We start from the raw sequence: 17834 nt of genomic DNA on the forward strand, positions 1-17834 counted from the left end.
CGCCACGCCTGGCCTGGCTGAAGTCCCCCTGCCCCTGCGCGTCAGTGACCGGCGGCTCCCGACAGCCACAACTCCTGGACAAGGCCTCCGCCGCCCTGTCCCGCCCAGCAAACAGGCCGGGGCGAGCGGCGCCCGGCGCGGACTCACGTAGGTCAGCTTGCACACGGCGTTGGCCTTCACGGCGATGCTGTCCTGCTTCAGCTCCTGCTTGATCTCGTCAATGCACTGCGAGATGTACTTGGCCTAAAGGAGGCAGGCAGGGCGCCGTCCACAGAACGTTCCAGAAGGCAGCCAGCGCCTCTGCGCTCTGAGAACTGACCCCAAACTGCACCCAATCCGGGCTGCACCGGCTTCACGGTGTTCACGCGAAACAAAGTATCAGCCGGCGGGGGGGGGGGGGGGGGCAGGCTGGCCAAGTCCCCCCACGGCACACCCGCAGGCTGGCTAAGTCCCCCCACGGCACGCCCGCAGGCTGGCTAAGTCCCCACTCAGGACGCCCGCAGGCTGGCCAAGTCCCCCCGCGGGACACCTGCAGGCTGGCCAAGTCCCCACTCAGGACGCCCGCAGGCTGGCCAAGTCCCCCCGCGGGACGCCCGCCCCCCGAGAGCCGCCTGCATGGACTCCAGCGCTGCGCCCCTCTCCATTCCAGCTTCCCGCTAACCTGCACCCGGGAGGCAGCACTGGGGTCCCTGCAGGCCTGTGGGACACAGACCCCCAGAGCTCCTGGCTCCTGACTGCAGCCTGACCCAGCCCTGGCTGTGCAGGCATTCGGAGAGCCAACCGCTGGACGGAGGATCAGCGTCTCTGCCTCTCCAACAAAACTAAAATTGAAGGAGCCGGTGTGTGGTGCAGTGGTAAACCCACCGCCACAGGGGCGCCAGTTCGAGTCCCGGCTGCTCCACTTCTGATCCCGCTCTCTGCTCTGGCCTGGGAGAGCAGTGGACGATGGCCCAGGTCCTCACGCCCCTGCCCCCGCGTGGGAGACCCGGAAGATGTTCCTGGCTCCTGGCTTTGGATCGGTGCAGCTCCGGCCACTGTGGCCATCTGGGAGTGACCCAGCGGATGGGAGACCCCTCTCTCCCTCTCTCTCTCCCTCTCTCCCCCTCCCTCTCTCTTGTTCTCTCTCCCTCTCCCTCTCCCTCTCTCCCTCTCCCTACCTCCCTCTCTCTTGTTCTCTCTCCCTCTCCCTCTCCCTCTCTCCCTCTCCCTCCCTCCCTCTCTCTCTCTCCCTCTCTCCCTCTCCTCTCTCTGTGTAACTCTGGCTTTCAAATAATTAAATAAATCTTAAAAAAAAAAAAAAAAAAAAAACAAAAAAAAAAAAACAGCGGCTCCTGGCTCCTGGCTGCAGGTCGGCCCAGCTCCACTGTTGCGGCCGTTGGAGTGAACCGGTGGTGAAGAACACCCACCCCACGCTTCTCTGCGACGCCCCCTTTCAAAACAAAGACGACGACCACCACCACACGGAGTGTGACTGCTGACAGGACACGTCCACAGCAGGCGGACCCAGAGGCAGGCAGTGGCCTCGTGGGGGCTAAGGGAGGGGCTCCCCGGGTGGACGGCGGTGATGGTCAGCGGCGCTGCCCTCAGGCGCAGCCCACGGCGCCGTGAGCTCCCGTGCGGACGCGGGCTCTCCACTCCCTGGCCGCTGCTCTGTTCTGCACGCACAGCCCTGGAGCCCCGCTCGGACGGTTCTGACCCAGGGAGGGCTGAGCACGGGGTCCAGACGGGGGGGGGGGGTGGCTCTCCTCACGCTGAGGGACTGCACAGAGGCGCTGCACTGCCCGGAGACCCCGAACTCCCCAGGAGGGCTCAGAGCGACCCAGCAGCCCCCGCGTGAGGGCCACAGGCGCCCCCACGGACACCTGCCGGGGTCAAGGCTCGCCCACCGGAGCCACGTCCTGCTGCTCCTGGGACAGCGGGGTCCAGCGTGCCAAACACCTGCCACCCCCGCGGGCCATCGGCATGGACAACGGACTCCAGCCCCAAGTCCCGGCCCAGCAGCACCGCCATCCTGGTGTGCCCCTAGGACCACTCCCCGGCCAGGCCAGACTCAGCAGCCCCCAGCACGGGCTGTGAGGGAAAAGTCCCAGCCACACAGCCGGCTGTATGCTGCTCGATCCGGACTCGGGGCGTGAACAAGCTCCCCGCTCCCTCCAGCACCGAGTGCCAAATCCCACCCAGCCGCCTTGGCCCCTCGGCCCCTTGGCCCCGGCAGGGCGCTCGCACGTGGCGGGTGGGAGGGGACCAGCACAGGCCACGGAAAGCCAGCGGCCCGGCGGCTGCTCCACAGGCAAAACGAGTCAAGCACAGCTCAGGCCACTCCGTGCACACCGCGGGCCTTCAGACACCAACTCACGCGGGAGTGCGGCTTACAGAGACATCTCTCGTGGGGCCAGCCCCGCCCGCGGCGCCCGTCCGCATCCCGTAAGAGCCCCACGTTCGAGTCCCGGCTGCTCCACTCCCCACCCGGCTCCCTGCTAAGGCACCCGGGAAAGCAGTGGAGGACGGCCACGGCCTGGGTCCCGTCCCCACAGGGGAGGGAGGCCTGGACGGAGCTCCTGGCTCCCACATTCATCCGGGCCCAGCCCGGCCGCTGCAGCCACTTGGGGGTTGAACCAGTGAAGACCCCCCCTTCCCTGTCTCTGTAACTGTGCCCTTCCAACCCACAGATGATTTTTTAGGTTTATTGATTTATTTGAACTCAGAGTTATGGAGGGAGAGGCAGGGAGAGAGACAGAGGTCTTCAGTCCCTAGACGGCCACAACAGCCAAGACCCGCCAGGCGAAGCCAGGAGCCGGGGCTTCACCAGGGACTCCCCCGCGGAGGCAGCGGCTCCCCAGGCACAGTAGCAGGGATCTGGGCGGGAAGCGGAGCAGCCGGGACTCAGCGGCGCCCACGCAGGAAGCCAACGCCGCGGGCGCAGGTGGCGGCTTTACCACCACGCCACAGCACCGGCCCCCGAGTCAGTAAATCACAATAAATAAGTAAACATACAGTCCCCTCTTTTAACTGTTTTTCACAGGCTTTTAAAGTTCATTTTTACTCACTGCAAACGCAGAGAGAGATCTTCCGTCTACGGCTTCACTCCCCAGATGCCCACAACAGCAGGGCAGGTCGCCCCTGCCCCAGCCACCACGCGAGCCAGAGGCGGAGTGCGCCGAGCACGGCGGCTACGCGAGGGACAGACCCCAGGGCGCGAGAGCGGAGGGTGTCCGCTGCCGACCCTGAAACAGCCCAGACCCCTGCATGCCCCCGGAACCTCGCACGCCCAGGCAAGCTGCACGGCCTCCGGCACCACGGGGCGTGGCACGGCACCCTCAGCCCAGCCCAGCGGCCGAGAAACACCTCCTCCAGGCAGCACCCCCGAGAACCCCACGGACCCAGGTGCCGCAGCGTGCCAGCACGCCCAGCAAACCACCCAGTTACACGCGACCAGAGGCTGGCAGCACAACCTACACTCAAGAAAAAGCCGTCGGGACACCCCCCCCCCCCCCGGCACAGCCCGGCACTGTCACAGCCCACCCAGCGCCGAGCGAGCCCCGGCCCTGCAGGTCATGCCTCCCGCGCCCCCTCCCGGAGCCGGGCCGCCCGCTGCTGGCACCCACCCGCGGTCAGAGGGGCAGCCCTCAGGTCTCTGGGGACCCCTAAGGGGCAAGACCCACAGGCCCAGCGAGGGGCCCGAGGCCATTTCAAGGCGCTCGGACGTCAGCTCAGACAAGTTCCCGAAGTCGGCCTACCCTGCCACGGGTCCCGGGTGCAAGGAAGCAGGACAAGCGCGCCTGCTCGGCTCTGGCCCCTCCCGACGGCACCCCCAGGCCCCCCCCCGCCACACGTGAGGGCCGCGCCTGAGTGCACAGACCTCAGACACGGCACGCGCCAGCCGCCCCCCGGGAACCGGCACGGGGGCCGAGCCTGTCACTGCAGGGCAAGACAGCCGCCGACCGGGACCCCGGGTGTCCAGGGTGGAGCCGGGGGAGGCCCCGTGACACGGAGACAGCAGATGTGCAGGGGGAGGGCCCGGCACAGCGTGCGCAGGGACACTGGACGGACGGGCCCGAGAGCCAGGATCTGGCTGCAGACAAGGAGGCGGGCGCAGGACCGAGCCGAGTGCTCCGTGGAGCGCGGCCAGCGGCCCCGGGCCGGCCCTGCCACCCCTCTTCCCGGTGAGCCCTTCCAGGACGCGGCTGGGACGCGGCTGGGACGCGGGGAGGCCACGGGAGCTGAGGCGGAAAGGCCGTGGGCAGGGAAGGTCCCGGGCCCAGGGCAGACTTCCTGGAGAACCGCAGGTCTCAGCAGGCGGCGGCCCCCCCAGTGCGGGTTCCCCAGCAGGGCAGCCACGGGGCTCCCAGGACTGCCAGAGGACCAGGGCGGGGCAGTGGAGGACGGGGGGGGGGGTGCAGGTTCCCCAGGACTGTGAGAGGACCAGGGCGGGGCAGTGGGGGACAGGAGGGGGTGAGGGTTCCCCAGGACTGAGAGAGGACCAGGGCGGGGCAGTTGGGGACAGAAGGGGGTGAGGGTTCCCAGGACTGAGAGAGGACCAGGGCGGGGCAGTGGGGGACAGGAGGGGGTGAGGGCTCCCCAGGACTGAGAGAGGACCAGGGCGGGGCAGTTGGGGACAGAAGGGGGTGAGGGTTCCCAGGACTGAGAGAGGACCAGGGCGGGGCAGTGGGGGACAGGAGGGGGTGAGGGTTCCCCAGGACTGTGAGAGGACCAGGGCGGGGCAGTGGGGGACGGGGGGGTGCAGGTTCCCCAGGACTGTGAGAGGACCAGGGCGGGGGGAGTGGGGGACGGCGGGGTGCAGGTTCCCCAGGACTGCCAGAGGACCAGGGCGGGGCAGTGGGGGACGGGGGGGGGGTGCAGGTTCCCCAGGACTGAGAGAGGACCAGGGCGGGGCAGTTGGGGACAGAAGGGGGTGAGGGTTCCCAGGACTGAGAGAGGACCAGGGCGGGGCAGTGGGGGACAGGAGGGGGTGAGGGCTCCCCAGGACTGAGAGAGGACCAGGGCGGGGCAGTTGGGGACAGAAGGGGGTGAGGGTTCCCAGGACTGAGAGAGGACCAGGGCGGGGCAGTGGGGGACAGGAGGGGGTGAGGGCTCCCCAGGACTGTGAGAGGACCAGGGCGGGGCAGTGGGGGACAGGGGGGGTGAGGGCTCCCCAGGACTGTGAGAGGACCAGGGCGGGGCAGTGGGGGACAGGAGGGGGTGAGGGTTCCCCAGGACTGAGAGAGGACCAGGGCGGGGCAGTTGGGGACAGAAGGGGGTGAGGGTTCCCAGGACTGTGAGAGGACCAGGGCGGGGCAGTGGGGGACGGGGGGGGTGCGGGTTCCCCAGGACTGTGAGAGGACCAGGGCGGGGCAGTGGGGGACAGGGGGGGTGCGGGTTCCCCAGGACTGTGAGAGGACCAGGGCGGGGCAGTGGGGGACGGGGGGGTGAGGGTTCCCCAGGACTGCCAGAGGACCAGGGCGGGGCAGTGGGGGACGGGGGGTGCGGGTTCCCCAGGACTGTGAGAGGACCAGGGCGGGGGGAGTGGGGGACGGGGGGGGGTGCAGGTTCCCCAGGACTGTGAGGGGACCAGGGCGGGGCAGCGGGGGACGGGGGGTGCGGCTCAGAGGCTGGGGCACAAGGTGTGGCAGCAGGGATGCAGGCCGGGGCTGGCGGCTGTCACAATGCCCAGTGCTGACCCACCTGGCCTCACCGGGCTCCCGGGGGACACGGGCCCGCCTGCCCCGGCGTCTGGCGCTGACCCTGGGCCCCTCCTATCTCCGTGCAGAGTGGGGCGAGGTCCACGCGCACCACCCCGGAGGGGGACCACGGGAAGGAGGCAGCGGCCGGAAGCCCGGGGCTGCAGGAGCAGGCCCAGTCCCAACCCTGACCAGGGGACGGGTCAGCCGGGCTCCGCCCCTCGTGACACGCACCCCCAACCCTGACCAGGGGACAGCACAGCCGGGCTCCGCCCCTCGTGACACGCACCCCCAACCCTGACCAGGGGACGGGTCAGCCGGGCTCCGCCCCTCGTGACACGCACCCCTAGCGAGGTGCGGCTTCCCCTGCCCAGCTCCCAGTCAGCTTTCTGCTAGCGCACCTGGACAGGAGGGAACCGTGCCCGCGGCTGCCCCCACCTCCACGTGGGCGACCTGGCTCCAGCCTGCAGCAGCCCCAGCCCTTCGGGGCAGCGACCAGAGGAGCGCCCAGGACCCGCGGCCTCGCACCCGGGCACGGGCACCCTGGCTCGGCGGGTAAAGCCAGGACGACGCTGGCATCCCACACGGGCGCCGGTTCAGGTCCTGGCTGCCCCACTTCCCAGCCAGCTCCCCGCTAAACGGCCTGGGGGAGCAGCGGACGGCAGCCCTGCCACCTCGCAGCAGAGCCGGGGAAGCCCCGGGCTCCGCCTGGCCCAGCCCTGACCCTGCGGCCAGCTCGGGTGACCAGAGGACGGAAGACCAACCTCCTTCTGAAACTGGTTCAGATACACACACACATTCAAAGAGACAGAGAACCTGGACCTGCGGTCAAGGCATCGCCTGTGAAGGGGGCGTGGCTAAACTGCAGGGGACCCCCCACAGAGACACACACACACAGACACACACACACAGACACAGACACACAGAGACACAGAGACACACAGACACACACACAGACACACACACACACAGACACACACACACAGACACAGACACACACACACACAGACACACACACAGACGGGGACGGCCCTCCCCCCATACACACACACACACACACAGGTGGGGACGGTGGGGGCCCCTCCCCCCCACAGAGGTCTGTCGACTCGCTGGAGCACACGTGGTAACACCTGGAGCACACGTGGTACCACCTGGAGCACACGTTAAAAGCCACCTGGAGCACACGTGGTACCACCTGGAGCACACATGGTACCACCTGGAACACACATGTTAACACCTGGAGCACACACGTTAACCACCTGGAGCACACACGTTAACACCTGGAGCACACACGTTAACACCTGGAGCACACACGCTAACACCTGGAGCCCACATGTTAACACCTGGAGCACACACGTTAACCACCTGGAGCACACGTTAACACCTGGAGCACACGCGTTAACACCTGGAGCACACATGTTAACACCTGGAGCACACACGCTAACACCTGGAGCACACATGTTAACACCTGGAGCACACACGCTAACACCTGGAGCACACACGCTAACACCTGGAGCACACATGTTAAAAGCCACCTGGAGCACACGTGCTAACACCTGGAGCACACGTGCTAACACCTGGAGCACACATGTTAACACCTGGAGCACACGTGCTAACACCTGGAGCACACACGGTAACACCTGTAGCACACATGCTAACACCTGGAGCACACACGCTAACACCTGGAGCACACACGCTAACACCTGGAGCACACGTGGTAACACCTGGAGCACACACGCTAACACCTGGAGCACACGTGGTAACACCTGGAGCACACGTGGTAACACCTGGAGCACACGTGGTAACACCTGGAGCCCACGTGGTAACACCTGGAGCACACACGTTAACACCTGGAGCACACACGTTAACACCTGGAGCACACACGGTAACACCTGGAGCACACATGTTAAAAGCCACCTGGAGTTCAACAACTTTTGCACCAAAATCAACTTCACCGTCTCCCTCCGTTTCCACAAACGTCCTGAGACCCCCAGGGGCGGGAGGGGGGGGGTTCCCGAGCCGGCAGGGGGGGCCAGCGCCCCCCCCCCCGCCCCAGGAGCAGCTGCCGCCCGGCCCGCTCCCGGCCAGGGCTCCAGCGCTGGGGGCTGAACCTGCGGAGAGGCCGCCGCGGCCCCCTGACAGCCCACGCCGCGGTCACGGCCTCGGGGCCTCCGGGGGACAGGGACCCCTGCGGGCCAGAGCCGCGCCTGTCGGGGGGGGGGGGGCAGCAGGACCAGACCACAGCCCCGCCCCGCCCCCCAGCCCCTTCGGGGGACAGGGACCCCTGCGGGCCAGAGCCGCGCCTGTGGGGGGGGGGCCAGCAGGACCAGACCACAGCCCCGCCCCGCCCCCCAGCCCCTTCGGGGGACAGGGACCCCTGCGGGCCAGAGCCCCGCCTGTCCAGGGCCCAGCAGGACCAGACCACAGCCCCGCCCGCCCCCCCAGCCCCTTCGGGGGACAGGGACCCCTGCGGGCCAGAGCCGCGCCTGTCGGGGGGGGGGGGCCAGCAGGACCAGACCACAGCCCCGCCCCACCCCCCCAGCCCCTTCGGGGGACAGGGACCCCTGCGGGCCAGAGCCGCGCCTGTCGGGGGGGGGGGCAGCAGGACCAGACCACAGCCCCGCCCCGCCCCCCAGCCCCTTCGGGGGACAGGGACCCCTGCGGGCCAGAGCCGCGCCTGTCCAGGGCCCAGCAGGACCAGACCACAGCCCCGCCCGCCCCCCCAGCCCCTTCGGGGGACAGGGACCCCTGCGGGCCAGAGCCGCACCTGGGGGGGGGCAGCAGGACCAGACCACAGCCCCGCCCGCCCCCGCCCCTCAGCCCCGCCGCGCACGGGAACCGCGGAGCCAGAGGGAGCGCAGGGGGCGGCGGCCGGCAGGGAGGGACCCAGGCCCCGGCCCAGGTGCGGGGAGGGACCCAGGCCCCGGCCCAGGTGCGGGGAGGGACCCAGGCCCCGGCACAGGTGCGGGGAGGGCCCTGCAGGGGGGCGGCCGGCGGGGAGGGACCCAGGCCCCGGCCCAGGTGCGGGAGCCGCTGTCCGAGAGCCCTGCAGGGGAGCGGTGGGCGGGGCGGGGCCGCCTGCACCTGCTGCCAGGTGCGGGCGCGGAGACGGCGAGCGCGCGCGCGGGCCGCTCTTCCCTAATCTGGGTCACGCGCTGGGGGAAGGGAGGGACGAGGCCCACTTCTGGAACACGCGGCGGCGCCCCGGCTTTCGGGTTCCTGCTCCCTGCCCGGCCCGGGGGCCCGGGGGCCGGAGGGCCTGCGCTGCCCAGCCGCCCAGCCCAGGCCCGCACTCCCCGGGCGCGGCGGTAAACTGAGGCCGGGGCGGGCGGGGGCCCCGCCGGGCCGGGCTCACCTCGTCCTCCTTGTGGTTGCGGATGCCGCGGACCAGGTCTTGCAGGTTCTTGTCAAACATGCGGTCGATGCTGCCCTTGACCATCTTGAGGGCCATCGCGGCGGCCCTCGGGCTCTGGCCCCGGGAGGCCCGCGGCCGGGCGCCGCCGAGCGGGGGCCAGGAGGCCGCGCCTGCCGCCCGCGGAGCGCTGCGCTGCCGGCCGCCGCGCCGGGGCGGACTCCCAGGCCAGGGCGGCGGCGGGGTCCGGGGAGGGCGGCGGCGGCAGCGACCCGCCAAGCAGGAGCCCCGCTCCCGCTCCCGGCCGCTGGCAAATGGCGGACAAGATGGCGGCCCGGTCAGCTGACGACGGCGCCCGGTCTCAGCCTGCCCGCCCCCGGAAGCCCCGCCTCCCCGGCGGCCACGCCCCCGGACCTCCGGGGCAACGCGTCTCTCTGACGTGGACAGACCGCCCAATGGCAATGAGGACACCGCCCCCTCCTCGGCTAGACCACGCCCCTTCCCGGACAGGGCTCTGCGCTCATTGGTCAGCAGCCTCTGGAATTCCACCCACAGGCTCGTTCCGGGTTCCAGCCACGCCCTGCCCCGCCCCTCAGCTCAGTGACAGCTCTGGGCGTGGCCGGGTGTGGGCGGGGCCAGAGGTGGGCGGAGCGCCCACGTAGAGCTTACCTGGCCGATTTCTGGTACAGCATCGGCTCCGCCATCTGCGAACTGGCCGCTGCGTGCGGTGAAACCGGCGGGACTCGAACCAGCGAACTGAGGCCGCAGCTAGGCCCCCGACGCGGCCATTCGTCCAGTATGCGATTCTCAAGGGCTTCTCCCGTGGGGGGCTTGGTCAGGGGTGGGGGGTCTTGGACACTGAAGGACAAGCTGCCAACCTGGCCGGAAACTCGTGTCCAACACACACCCGATCCGGCAGGCAGAACGGGGCAGGAATTCCTACGAGCCACGAACACGAGGTAAAAGGCGAGCTCAGCCCTTAATCCAAGCGGGGCTCCGGTCACTGGCCCCACAAACTCAGGCTTCTAACGAACCCCTTGCACTGGTTACAGTGGGAAGACCGGGGCCAGGGCAGCACGACCACGGGACAGGGGCGCGACCCCCCAGCTGCACCCCAGTGCTGACCGGCTCACCCCGAGGCCCAGCGGGCCCTGTGCAAACGGAGCACTGGCCGGCGGGCGAGGACCACACGCACACGGCTGGACAGAACGGGCCGGCCACACGGAACCGTGCCCACGCGTGGGGCTGCCGTGGCTGGGAGGTTCACAAGCGGGAGCCACGGAGCTGGCGCCACAGGTGAAGCCCCCCCCCCACCGCAGCACTGGCTGCTCCTGTCAGAGGCGGCCGCCCTCTGTCCAGTCCAGCCCCCTGCTCGGCCACCTGGGAAAGCACCGGAGGACGACCCCAGCGCCTGGGCCCCTGCACCTGCCTGGGGGACCCCGAGGGAGCCCCTGGCTCCTGGCTTCGGATCGGCTCAGCTCCGGCCATCGTGGCCATCTGGGGAGTGACCCAGTGGATGGAAGACCTCTCCCTCCCCCTCCCTCCCTCTCTGTCCTTCTGTAACTTCTGCCTTTCAGGCAAATAAATAAATCCTTAAAATAAAAAAAAAGAAGGGCCCTTGTATCTGAAGAGATGGAGAGGTTTTCTGTTCCGAGTTGATCCTTGGACGCACACACGCGGTGGACGTGTGTCAGTGTGAGGTGACAAGAGTCAGTACAGATGTGTGAGGCGGATTAAAGATGCCGGCGCCGGGACTCGCGTGGCTAATCCTCCACCTGCGGCACCGGCATCCCATGTGGGCGCCAGGTTCCAGTCCCGGCTGCTCCTCTTCCAGGCCAGCTCTCTGCTGTGGCCAGGGAGTGCAGTGGAGGATGGCCCAGGTGCTTGGGCCCTGCACCCCATGGGAGACCAGGAGAAGCACCTGGCTCCTGGCTTCTGATCGGTGCAGCACCAGCTGTGGCAGCCATGTGGGGGGTGAACCAACAGAAGGAAGACTTTTCTCTCTGTCTCTCTGTCTAACTCTGCCTGTCAAAGAAAGAAAGAAAGAAAGAAAGAAAGAAAGAAAGAAAGAAAGAAAGAAAGAAAGAAAGATACATTGTCTCCAAGCTCCCAGTGGGCGCCTGCGCCCTGCGGCTTTGCTGTCTCAGGTGGAGGCCCCCCGGGCTACATGTGGCTCCAGGGCCCTCAGAACGCGGCCACCGAGACTGAGACGCTGAACTTGGACTGCGATGCAGACGGGGGTGTCGTCTTATCCCAGCGCAGCCGGACACGGAGTCGGCAAGGACGTCCTGTGCAGCTGGCGGGAGCGTGACCGCAGCTTCCCGCTGGTGCGCCTGGGAGCCGCCGTGATGGCTCAATGGGCGGGAGACCCGGACGGAGCCCTGAGCTCCAGCCCCCAGCCAGCCCTGCCTGCGGGGAGCACAGAGAACGGGAGATTCTCTCCTCCTGTCTTCTGACCCTGCTTCGACCTAGCCCTTCTGGGTGCTGGTCTGAGCCACCGTCCCCCGCCTGGACACGTGCAGGGACGGTGGCTTGCGTTTGCTGAGCAGGTGGGCTGCCTGCAACGCCCGGGGCGGCCAGCAGGGGGCAGTGCTAGCCAGCCTGCTCTCGGGCGCGGACTTGGCCGGGAGCCCGGAGCTCTGGGAAGCCGACTGGAGGTGCAGACGTCTGGGGGCGGCTCAGGCTCCCCCCAACCTCGCTTCCCTCATTCACAAGAGATCCAGCCACCCACCGCCCATCACCCACTCATGTCTACGCACACACAGCCATTCACCCATCACCCATCTGTCCATTCACCATCCATCCATCCCAAGGACAGCCTGAGGGACCGGTACTGTGGCACTGCAACACCGCTGTCCCATATGGGCACCGGTTCGAGTCCCGGCTGCTCCACTTCAGAGCCAGCTCCCTGCTAACGCGCCTGGGAAAGCAGTGGACGATGGGCCAAGTCCTTGGGCCCCTGCACCCACGAGCCCCAGAAGAAGCTCCTGGCTCCAGCCTGGCCCAGCCCTGGCCGCTGCAGCCATCTGGGGAGTGAGCAGTGTCTGGAAGACACCTCCCTCTCTGGCACATGGGGGTCCGTGTCGGGGCGCTGGTGCCAGTCCACTGCTTCCTGCTGAGGTACTGGGAAGGCAGCAGGTGGGGGCTACGGGGCTGGGGCTCCTGCAGGAGCTGAGGTGGTCTCCCCCTCTTCCTGGAGACCTGGAATCACAGGTGAGGGCAGAGGGAAGGGGCCGCTGCTGGCCCCACCCCGGCGTCCTCCCAGCCATCAGGAGACGTGGCGGCCCCGGCAGGAGGCACGGAGGGACCCACGCGTCCGCCCTGGGGGCTCCGTCACACACAGGTGTCTCTCAGTCTGAGCCGGGCGACACAACTGCTCCAACGCGGTGGCCCCGTGGCACGTGTCTGTCCCTGTAGGCACTCGACAAACATCGTGGACAAAATCAGCCACGGGAGGGCGTTCAGTTCACCGACAGGCACTGCCGTTGGGACCGAAAATTCCCCCGGGGAGCCAGCAGCAGCCCGGTGCAGCCGGTGAACCCGGCCCCGGCCACGCCCCCTCCCGGTCACCAGGTCCTGTCCCGGCTGCTCCACTGCCGATCCAGGTCCCGGGGCTCCGCCACCCACGTGGGAGACCCGGTGGGGTCCTGAGCTCCCGACTGCACCAGGCCCTGCCCGTCTCTGCGAGGAACCACGTTCCTAAAGGCACGGCCAGCCAGGAAGCAGAGGCACAGGTGCCCCGTCCAGGTGCTGAGGGCCCTGCCACGCCGTCCTGGCCCATAGAGAGCGACACTGACTCACTCATCTGAGGTTGCTTTTACTGGGACGGGCGTTGTGGGGAACTGGGTTAAGCCGCTGCCTGCAATCCTGCAACCCCTACGGGCGCCGGTTTGAGCCCCGGCTGCTCCACTTCCGATCCGGCTCCCTGCTAAGGCACCTGGGAAGGCAGCGGGAGGCGGCCCGAGTGCTGGGGGCCCTGCACTCGCGTGGGAGACCCGGAAGAAGCTCCTGGCTCCTGGCTCCCGCCTGGCCCGGCCCCAGCCAGCCTTGTGGCCGTGTGGGGAGTGACCCAGTAGATGGAAGACCTCTCTCTCTGTCACTGTACCCTTCCAATAAAAAAAAAAAAACTTTAAAAAATAAGATTTATTTTATTTATTGGAAAGACAGAGTGACAGAGAGAGAGATCTTCCACTGGGTCACTCCCCACATGGCCACAACGGCCAGGGCTGGGCCAGGCTGAAGCCAGGAGCCAGGAGCTCCCTCTGGGGCTCCCAGGTGGGTGCAGGGGCGCAGCACTGGGCCATCCCCGCTGCCTTCCCAGGTGCCTTAGAGGGAGCCGGATCGGAAGTGGAGCAGCCGGGACTGGAGCCGGTGACCCGGTGACCCGGTGACCTGGTGACTCGGTGACCCGGTGACCCGGCGTCCTGTGGTTTAACCACTGTGGCAGCTGATCCAGGGCCAAAGCTTTACCCAGGGCCTCTCCCAGAATCCTCCACTGTCCCATTGCTGTTTCTGAGGTGGCCCCCAACATTCCCAGGGTGGCCCCTGATATTCCTGGGTGACCCCGACATTCCTGGGTGGCCCCTGACATTCCTTGGGTGACCCCGACATTCCTGGGTGGTCCCCAACATTCCTGGGTGGCCCCCGACATTCCTGGGGTAGCCCCTGACATTCGTGGGGTGGCCTCTGAATTTCTTGGGTGGCCCTGACATTCCCAGGGTGACCCCAAATTTCCTGGTTGGCCCCCAACATTCCTGGGGTGGCCCCTGATATTCCCAGGGTGGCCCTCAAATTTCCTGGGTGACCCCAACATTCCTGGGGTGGCCCCTGATATTCCCAGGGTAGCCCTCAAATTTCCTGGGTGGCCCCGACATTCCTGGGTGGCCCCGAATTCCCAGGGTGGCCCCAACATTCCTGGGTGGCCCCGACATTCCTGGGTGGCCCCAACATTCCCGGGGTGGCCCCGACATTCCCAGGGTGGCCCCCGACATTCCCAGGGTGGCCCCTACACTGCGGGATGGGGACGAAGCTCAGAACGCGGCAGCCCAGGGCCCTCGCCGGGGTCTCAGGGCACCAGGGCCCCAGCTTGCACCCTGGCCTTTCCGCTGCTGGGCCAGGCGTCCTGCCCTGAGCGTGGCCCAGGGACACTGCACCTGTGAATCCACACAGAAGTGTCCCAGGGAGGGGCAGCAGAGAGTGGACCCCTTAGCTGCTGGCTTCCGGGGTCTCCGGGAGCAAGAAGCTAGCGTGAGGAGCCAGAGTCACGTGGGTCCCGGCACTGACGACGTGGGCCCCAGGCACTGTGATGTGGGCCCCGGCACCATCACGTGGGCCCCCCGGTGTGTTAACCCTCACAAGGGCTCTGCCAAGCCACTGATTCCCGCCCCGGGCTTTGAACTGCTGAACCTCCTTGCTGGCCCAAAATATCTTACAAACAAAACAAAGCAAGGGGCCGGCGCTGCGGCTCACTAGGCTAATCCTCCGCCTGCGGTGCCGGCACACCGGGTTCTAGTCCTGGTCGGGGCGCCGGATTCTGTCCCGGTTGCCCCTCTTCCAGGCCAGCTCTCTGCTGTGGCCAGGGAGTGCAGTGGAGGATGGCCCAAGTGCTTGGGCCCTGCACCCCATGGGAGACCAGGAGAAGCACCTGGCTCCTGCCTTCGGATCAGCGCGGTGCACCGGCTGCGGCGGCCATTGGAGGGTGAACCAATGGCAAAGGAAGACCTTTCTCTCTGTCTCTCTCACTGTCCACTCTGCCTGTCAAAAAATAAATAAATAAATAAATAAAAAATGAAAACAAAACAAGGGGCCGGCGCTGTGGCACAATGGTAAAGCCTCCACTTGCAGCACCAGCGTCCTACATGGGCGCCGGTTCGAGTCCCAGCTGCTCCACTTCCGATCCCACCCTCTGCTGTGGCCTGGGAGAGCAGTGGAAGATGGCACAAGTCCTTGGGCCCCTGCACCCGCGTGGGAGACCCGGATGGAGCTCCTGGCTCCTGGCTTCAGATCGGCAGCTTCAGGATCCGCAGGAGAGAAAGCCCACACTTCCGGGAACGGGGTGTGCTTGCCAAGATCCCCGCAGGTGCCTAAAAGGCCAACCAATGAGGGTCCGACACGCCTCAACCTTTAACAAACCCCACGCCCTGTATCAGTAAGAGGAGTCCTGCCAGCCCCTGGCGGGCAGCTTCCCTGTCCCTGCTCTGCTGGGCCGGTGGCCCTCGCCCGGGGCGGAATCCCGGTAGCAGCCCCTGCACGGGGGCACCGGGCTGGGAAGACTTGGCAGGCGCTGGACGCCGCGCGGGAGCAGCACGGCTCTGGGGCTCTGGCTGTCGTGGGTGTTTGCGGGGTGACCCGGCGGGCGGTGGACCCCTCTCCTCTCTCTGTAACTCTGCCTCTCAAATACGTACATAAATACATACATAAAGGAGACTTACTTTTTAAAAGCCTTACAGGAAAAGAGCGACAGAGAACGCATGATGGATCGCCTTGGTTCTGTCCCGCGTGGAAGAATCTCCCAGCGGAGATTTAAAAAGCAAGAGTTGGAGGCGTCCAAGCCCTCTGGCCGGGGCGGCACCGCGAGGGGGCTCCCAAGAGAGGAAAGCCCCAGGGCTGGGGCTGGTGGGGGTCTACGCACAATTTTGATTGGCGTTCAGTTACAGGGCAGGAAGACCTGGGTTACAATCTATCCTACACGGAACCCCCAGGAGGGTGGGACAGGTGACTCCTCTACACCCGGAGCTGTGAGCTCAGGGGGACCGGTGACCGCCCACTGAGCCACAGCACTGCCCCCACCCCAGGCACTTCTGCCCTTGCTGGGGATAACCTTGGGGGGACAAGCTCTCTGCACCCCAAATCCCGCTGGGACCACCCCAACTGCCTATTAACCCATCTTACTCCTCAGAAAACCACAGCCCCTCCTACCAAGACCTCCAGGGACAGGATGGGGGGTGGGGGCCGAGAGTCAGGCGGGTGAACTTCCGGCAGCTCAGGGGTGCAGCACCGGGCAGGGTGGCAGATGGAGGCAGCGTCTGGGGCAGGAGCTGGGTTTCACTGGCACAGCACGGAACGGTGCTATGGCACGGGTGCGTGTCCCGATTCCGTGGCAACCACGCCGTGCCGGTGATGTCAAAACTCCCCTGTGAACCCCGGGCCTGGGCAGGGGGTCCAGGCTGCTCCCGGGAGCCCCACCCAGCCTCCAGGCCAGAGCTGGGTGCTGGTTCTCCACAACCTGCCTGCAGACAGGGAACACAGGGGATGTTTTTAAAATAATTTTGTGTCCGGCGCCGCGGCTCACTAGGCTAATCCTCCGCCTTGCGGCGCCGGCACACCGGGTTCTAGTCCCAGTCGGGGCACCGGATTCTGTCCCGGTTGCCCCTCTTCCAGGCCAGCTCTCTGCTGTGGCCTGAGAGTGCAGTGGAGGATGGCCCAGGTGCTTGGGCCCTGCACCCCATGGGAGACCAGGAGAAGCACCTGGCTCCTGCCTTCAGATCAGCGCGGTGCGCCGGCTGCTCCTCTTCCCATCCAGCTCCCTGCTGTGGCCTGGGTGCTGTGGCCGGAGTGCTTGGGCCCCCGCACTCCTGTGGCTTCAGATCAGCTCAGCTCCGGTCACTGCAGCCATCTGGGGAGAGAACCAGCAGGTAGAAGACCTCTCTCCCTCTCTACTTCTCAAATAAACAAAATCTTAAAAATATGTAAGATTTATTTGAAAGGCAGAGATACAGAGAGAGCTCCCACCTGCTGTCTCACCCTCCCCCAACCCCCCAGTGCCCAGGCGCGGGGGGCTCCACCCGGGTCTCCCACGTGGGTGGCAGGGACCCAAGTCCTGGAGCCCCGCTGCAGCAGCACTGGGACCGGGCTGGGCGGGACGCAGCACCTGAGGGTGGTCCTGGCTGCCCAGCGAGTGCCGGTCTCTCTGTGCCTTGGTCACAAGGCTCCTCCCTGAAGACGCCTCTGCACCTTACAGCAGGGCCAGGGCCTTGACCGTGGCACCAGGATTCCTTACCCTCCTCCCTGGCCAAGACGGCCACCCCCCACCCAGCCAAACCCGCCGCAGGGTCTCCAAGGCTGAGGCTGTGGTCAGCTGGTCCCCACCTCCCTGCCCCCACCCTCAGCTTAACTGCTAATTAACCGCTTCCTAAAAGCGGCCCCAGAAACTGGGCGGCGATCAGCATCCGGATGGTGGGCATTGTCTCCAGGGGAGGCAGCAGGACCACCTGCAGTGGCCCCAGGCTGAAGGAAGCCCACCTGCCCATCACACAGAACCCCGCGGAAGCCCGCGCAGGAGCCCCTCACCAGCCTGAACCCGCCCCCTGCAGGCCCCTCCCCCAAGACAGCCTGGGCCTGAGAGTCGCAGCCGTAGCTCCCTCGGGGGCCGGGGAAGGAGGTGTTGGGGTGCTGGGCGCCAGGCTCCTCGCTGCTTAGCGACGGAAGCCCCTTCGCCCCAGTGCCCGCGGGGCGCGTGAACCCCACCTGAGGGTTAGGCAGCAGCTCCTCCGATGGGTTCTGGGGCTTTCAGGGGCTACCGGCGGCCCCCCCCCCCCCGCCCAAGCCCAGAACGACCGCGTGGCCTCCAGCCGGCCAGAAGGGAGGCCCGGCTCCTCCGGGGGTCTCGGATTTCAGGCCAGGAGCCCACCCTCGAGCTCAGAGGCAGCCATTACAATCCTCATTCTATTTGCTACCTTCTATGTCTCCCTTAAAAAAAAATATTTCTTTGCCGAAGGGTTTACTGGGGGAAACCGGATAGAGGGAGTTTGCTGGGGGCAGGGTGGGGGCAGGGAATCCCATTAGGGTGGGGGTGGAGCTGACAC

General features: G+C 66.9%; 1 protein-coding gene across 4 annotated transcripts in view; it reads right to left on the reverse strand.

Moving 5' to 3' along the window:
• The window catches only part of AP3D1 (adaptor related protein complex 3 subunit delta 1), a 33623-nt gene extending 24259 nt beyond the window's left edge, over positions 1-9364 (reverse strand). For 2 of the 4 annotated variants that reach the window (XM_089315256.1, XM_089315254.1), the window contains exons 1-2: positions 9034-9354; positions 148-243 (exon numbers count right to left, since the gene is read on the reverse strand). In XM_089315256.1, the coding sequence (XP_089171382.1) occupies positions 148-243; positions 9034-9129 (192 nt within the window). In that variant the 5' untranslated portion in view covers positions 9130-9354. Of the gene's footprint in view, positions 1-147; positions 244-9033 lie in introns of all 4 variants that reach the window. The other 2 variants (XM_089315255.1, XM_089315253.1) reach the window with 2 other exon arrangements.
• Positions 9365-17834: the final 8470 nt, after the last annotated feature.

This window comes from Oryctolagus cuniculus, chromosome 16, assembly GCF_051225735.1.
Source record: "Oryctolagus cuniculus isolate XC-2025 breed Fujian yellow rabbit chromosome 16, ASM5122573v1, whole genome shotgun sequence".
Lineage (NCBI taxonomy): Eukaryota > Metazoa > Chordata > Mammalia > Lagomorpha > Leporidae > Oryctolagus > Oryctolagus cuniculus.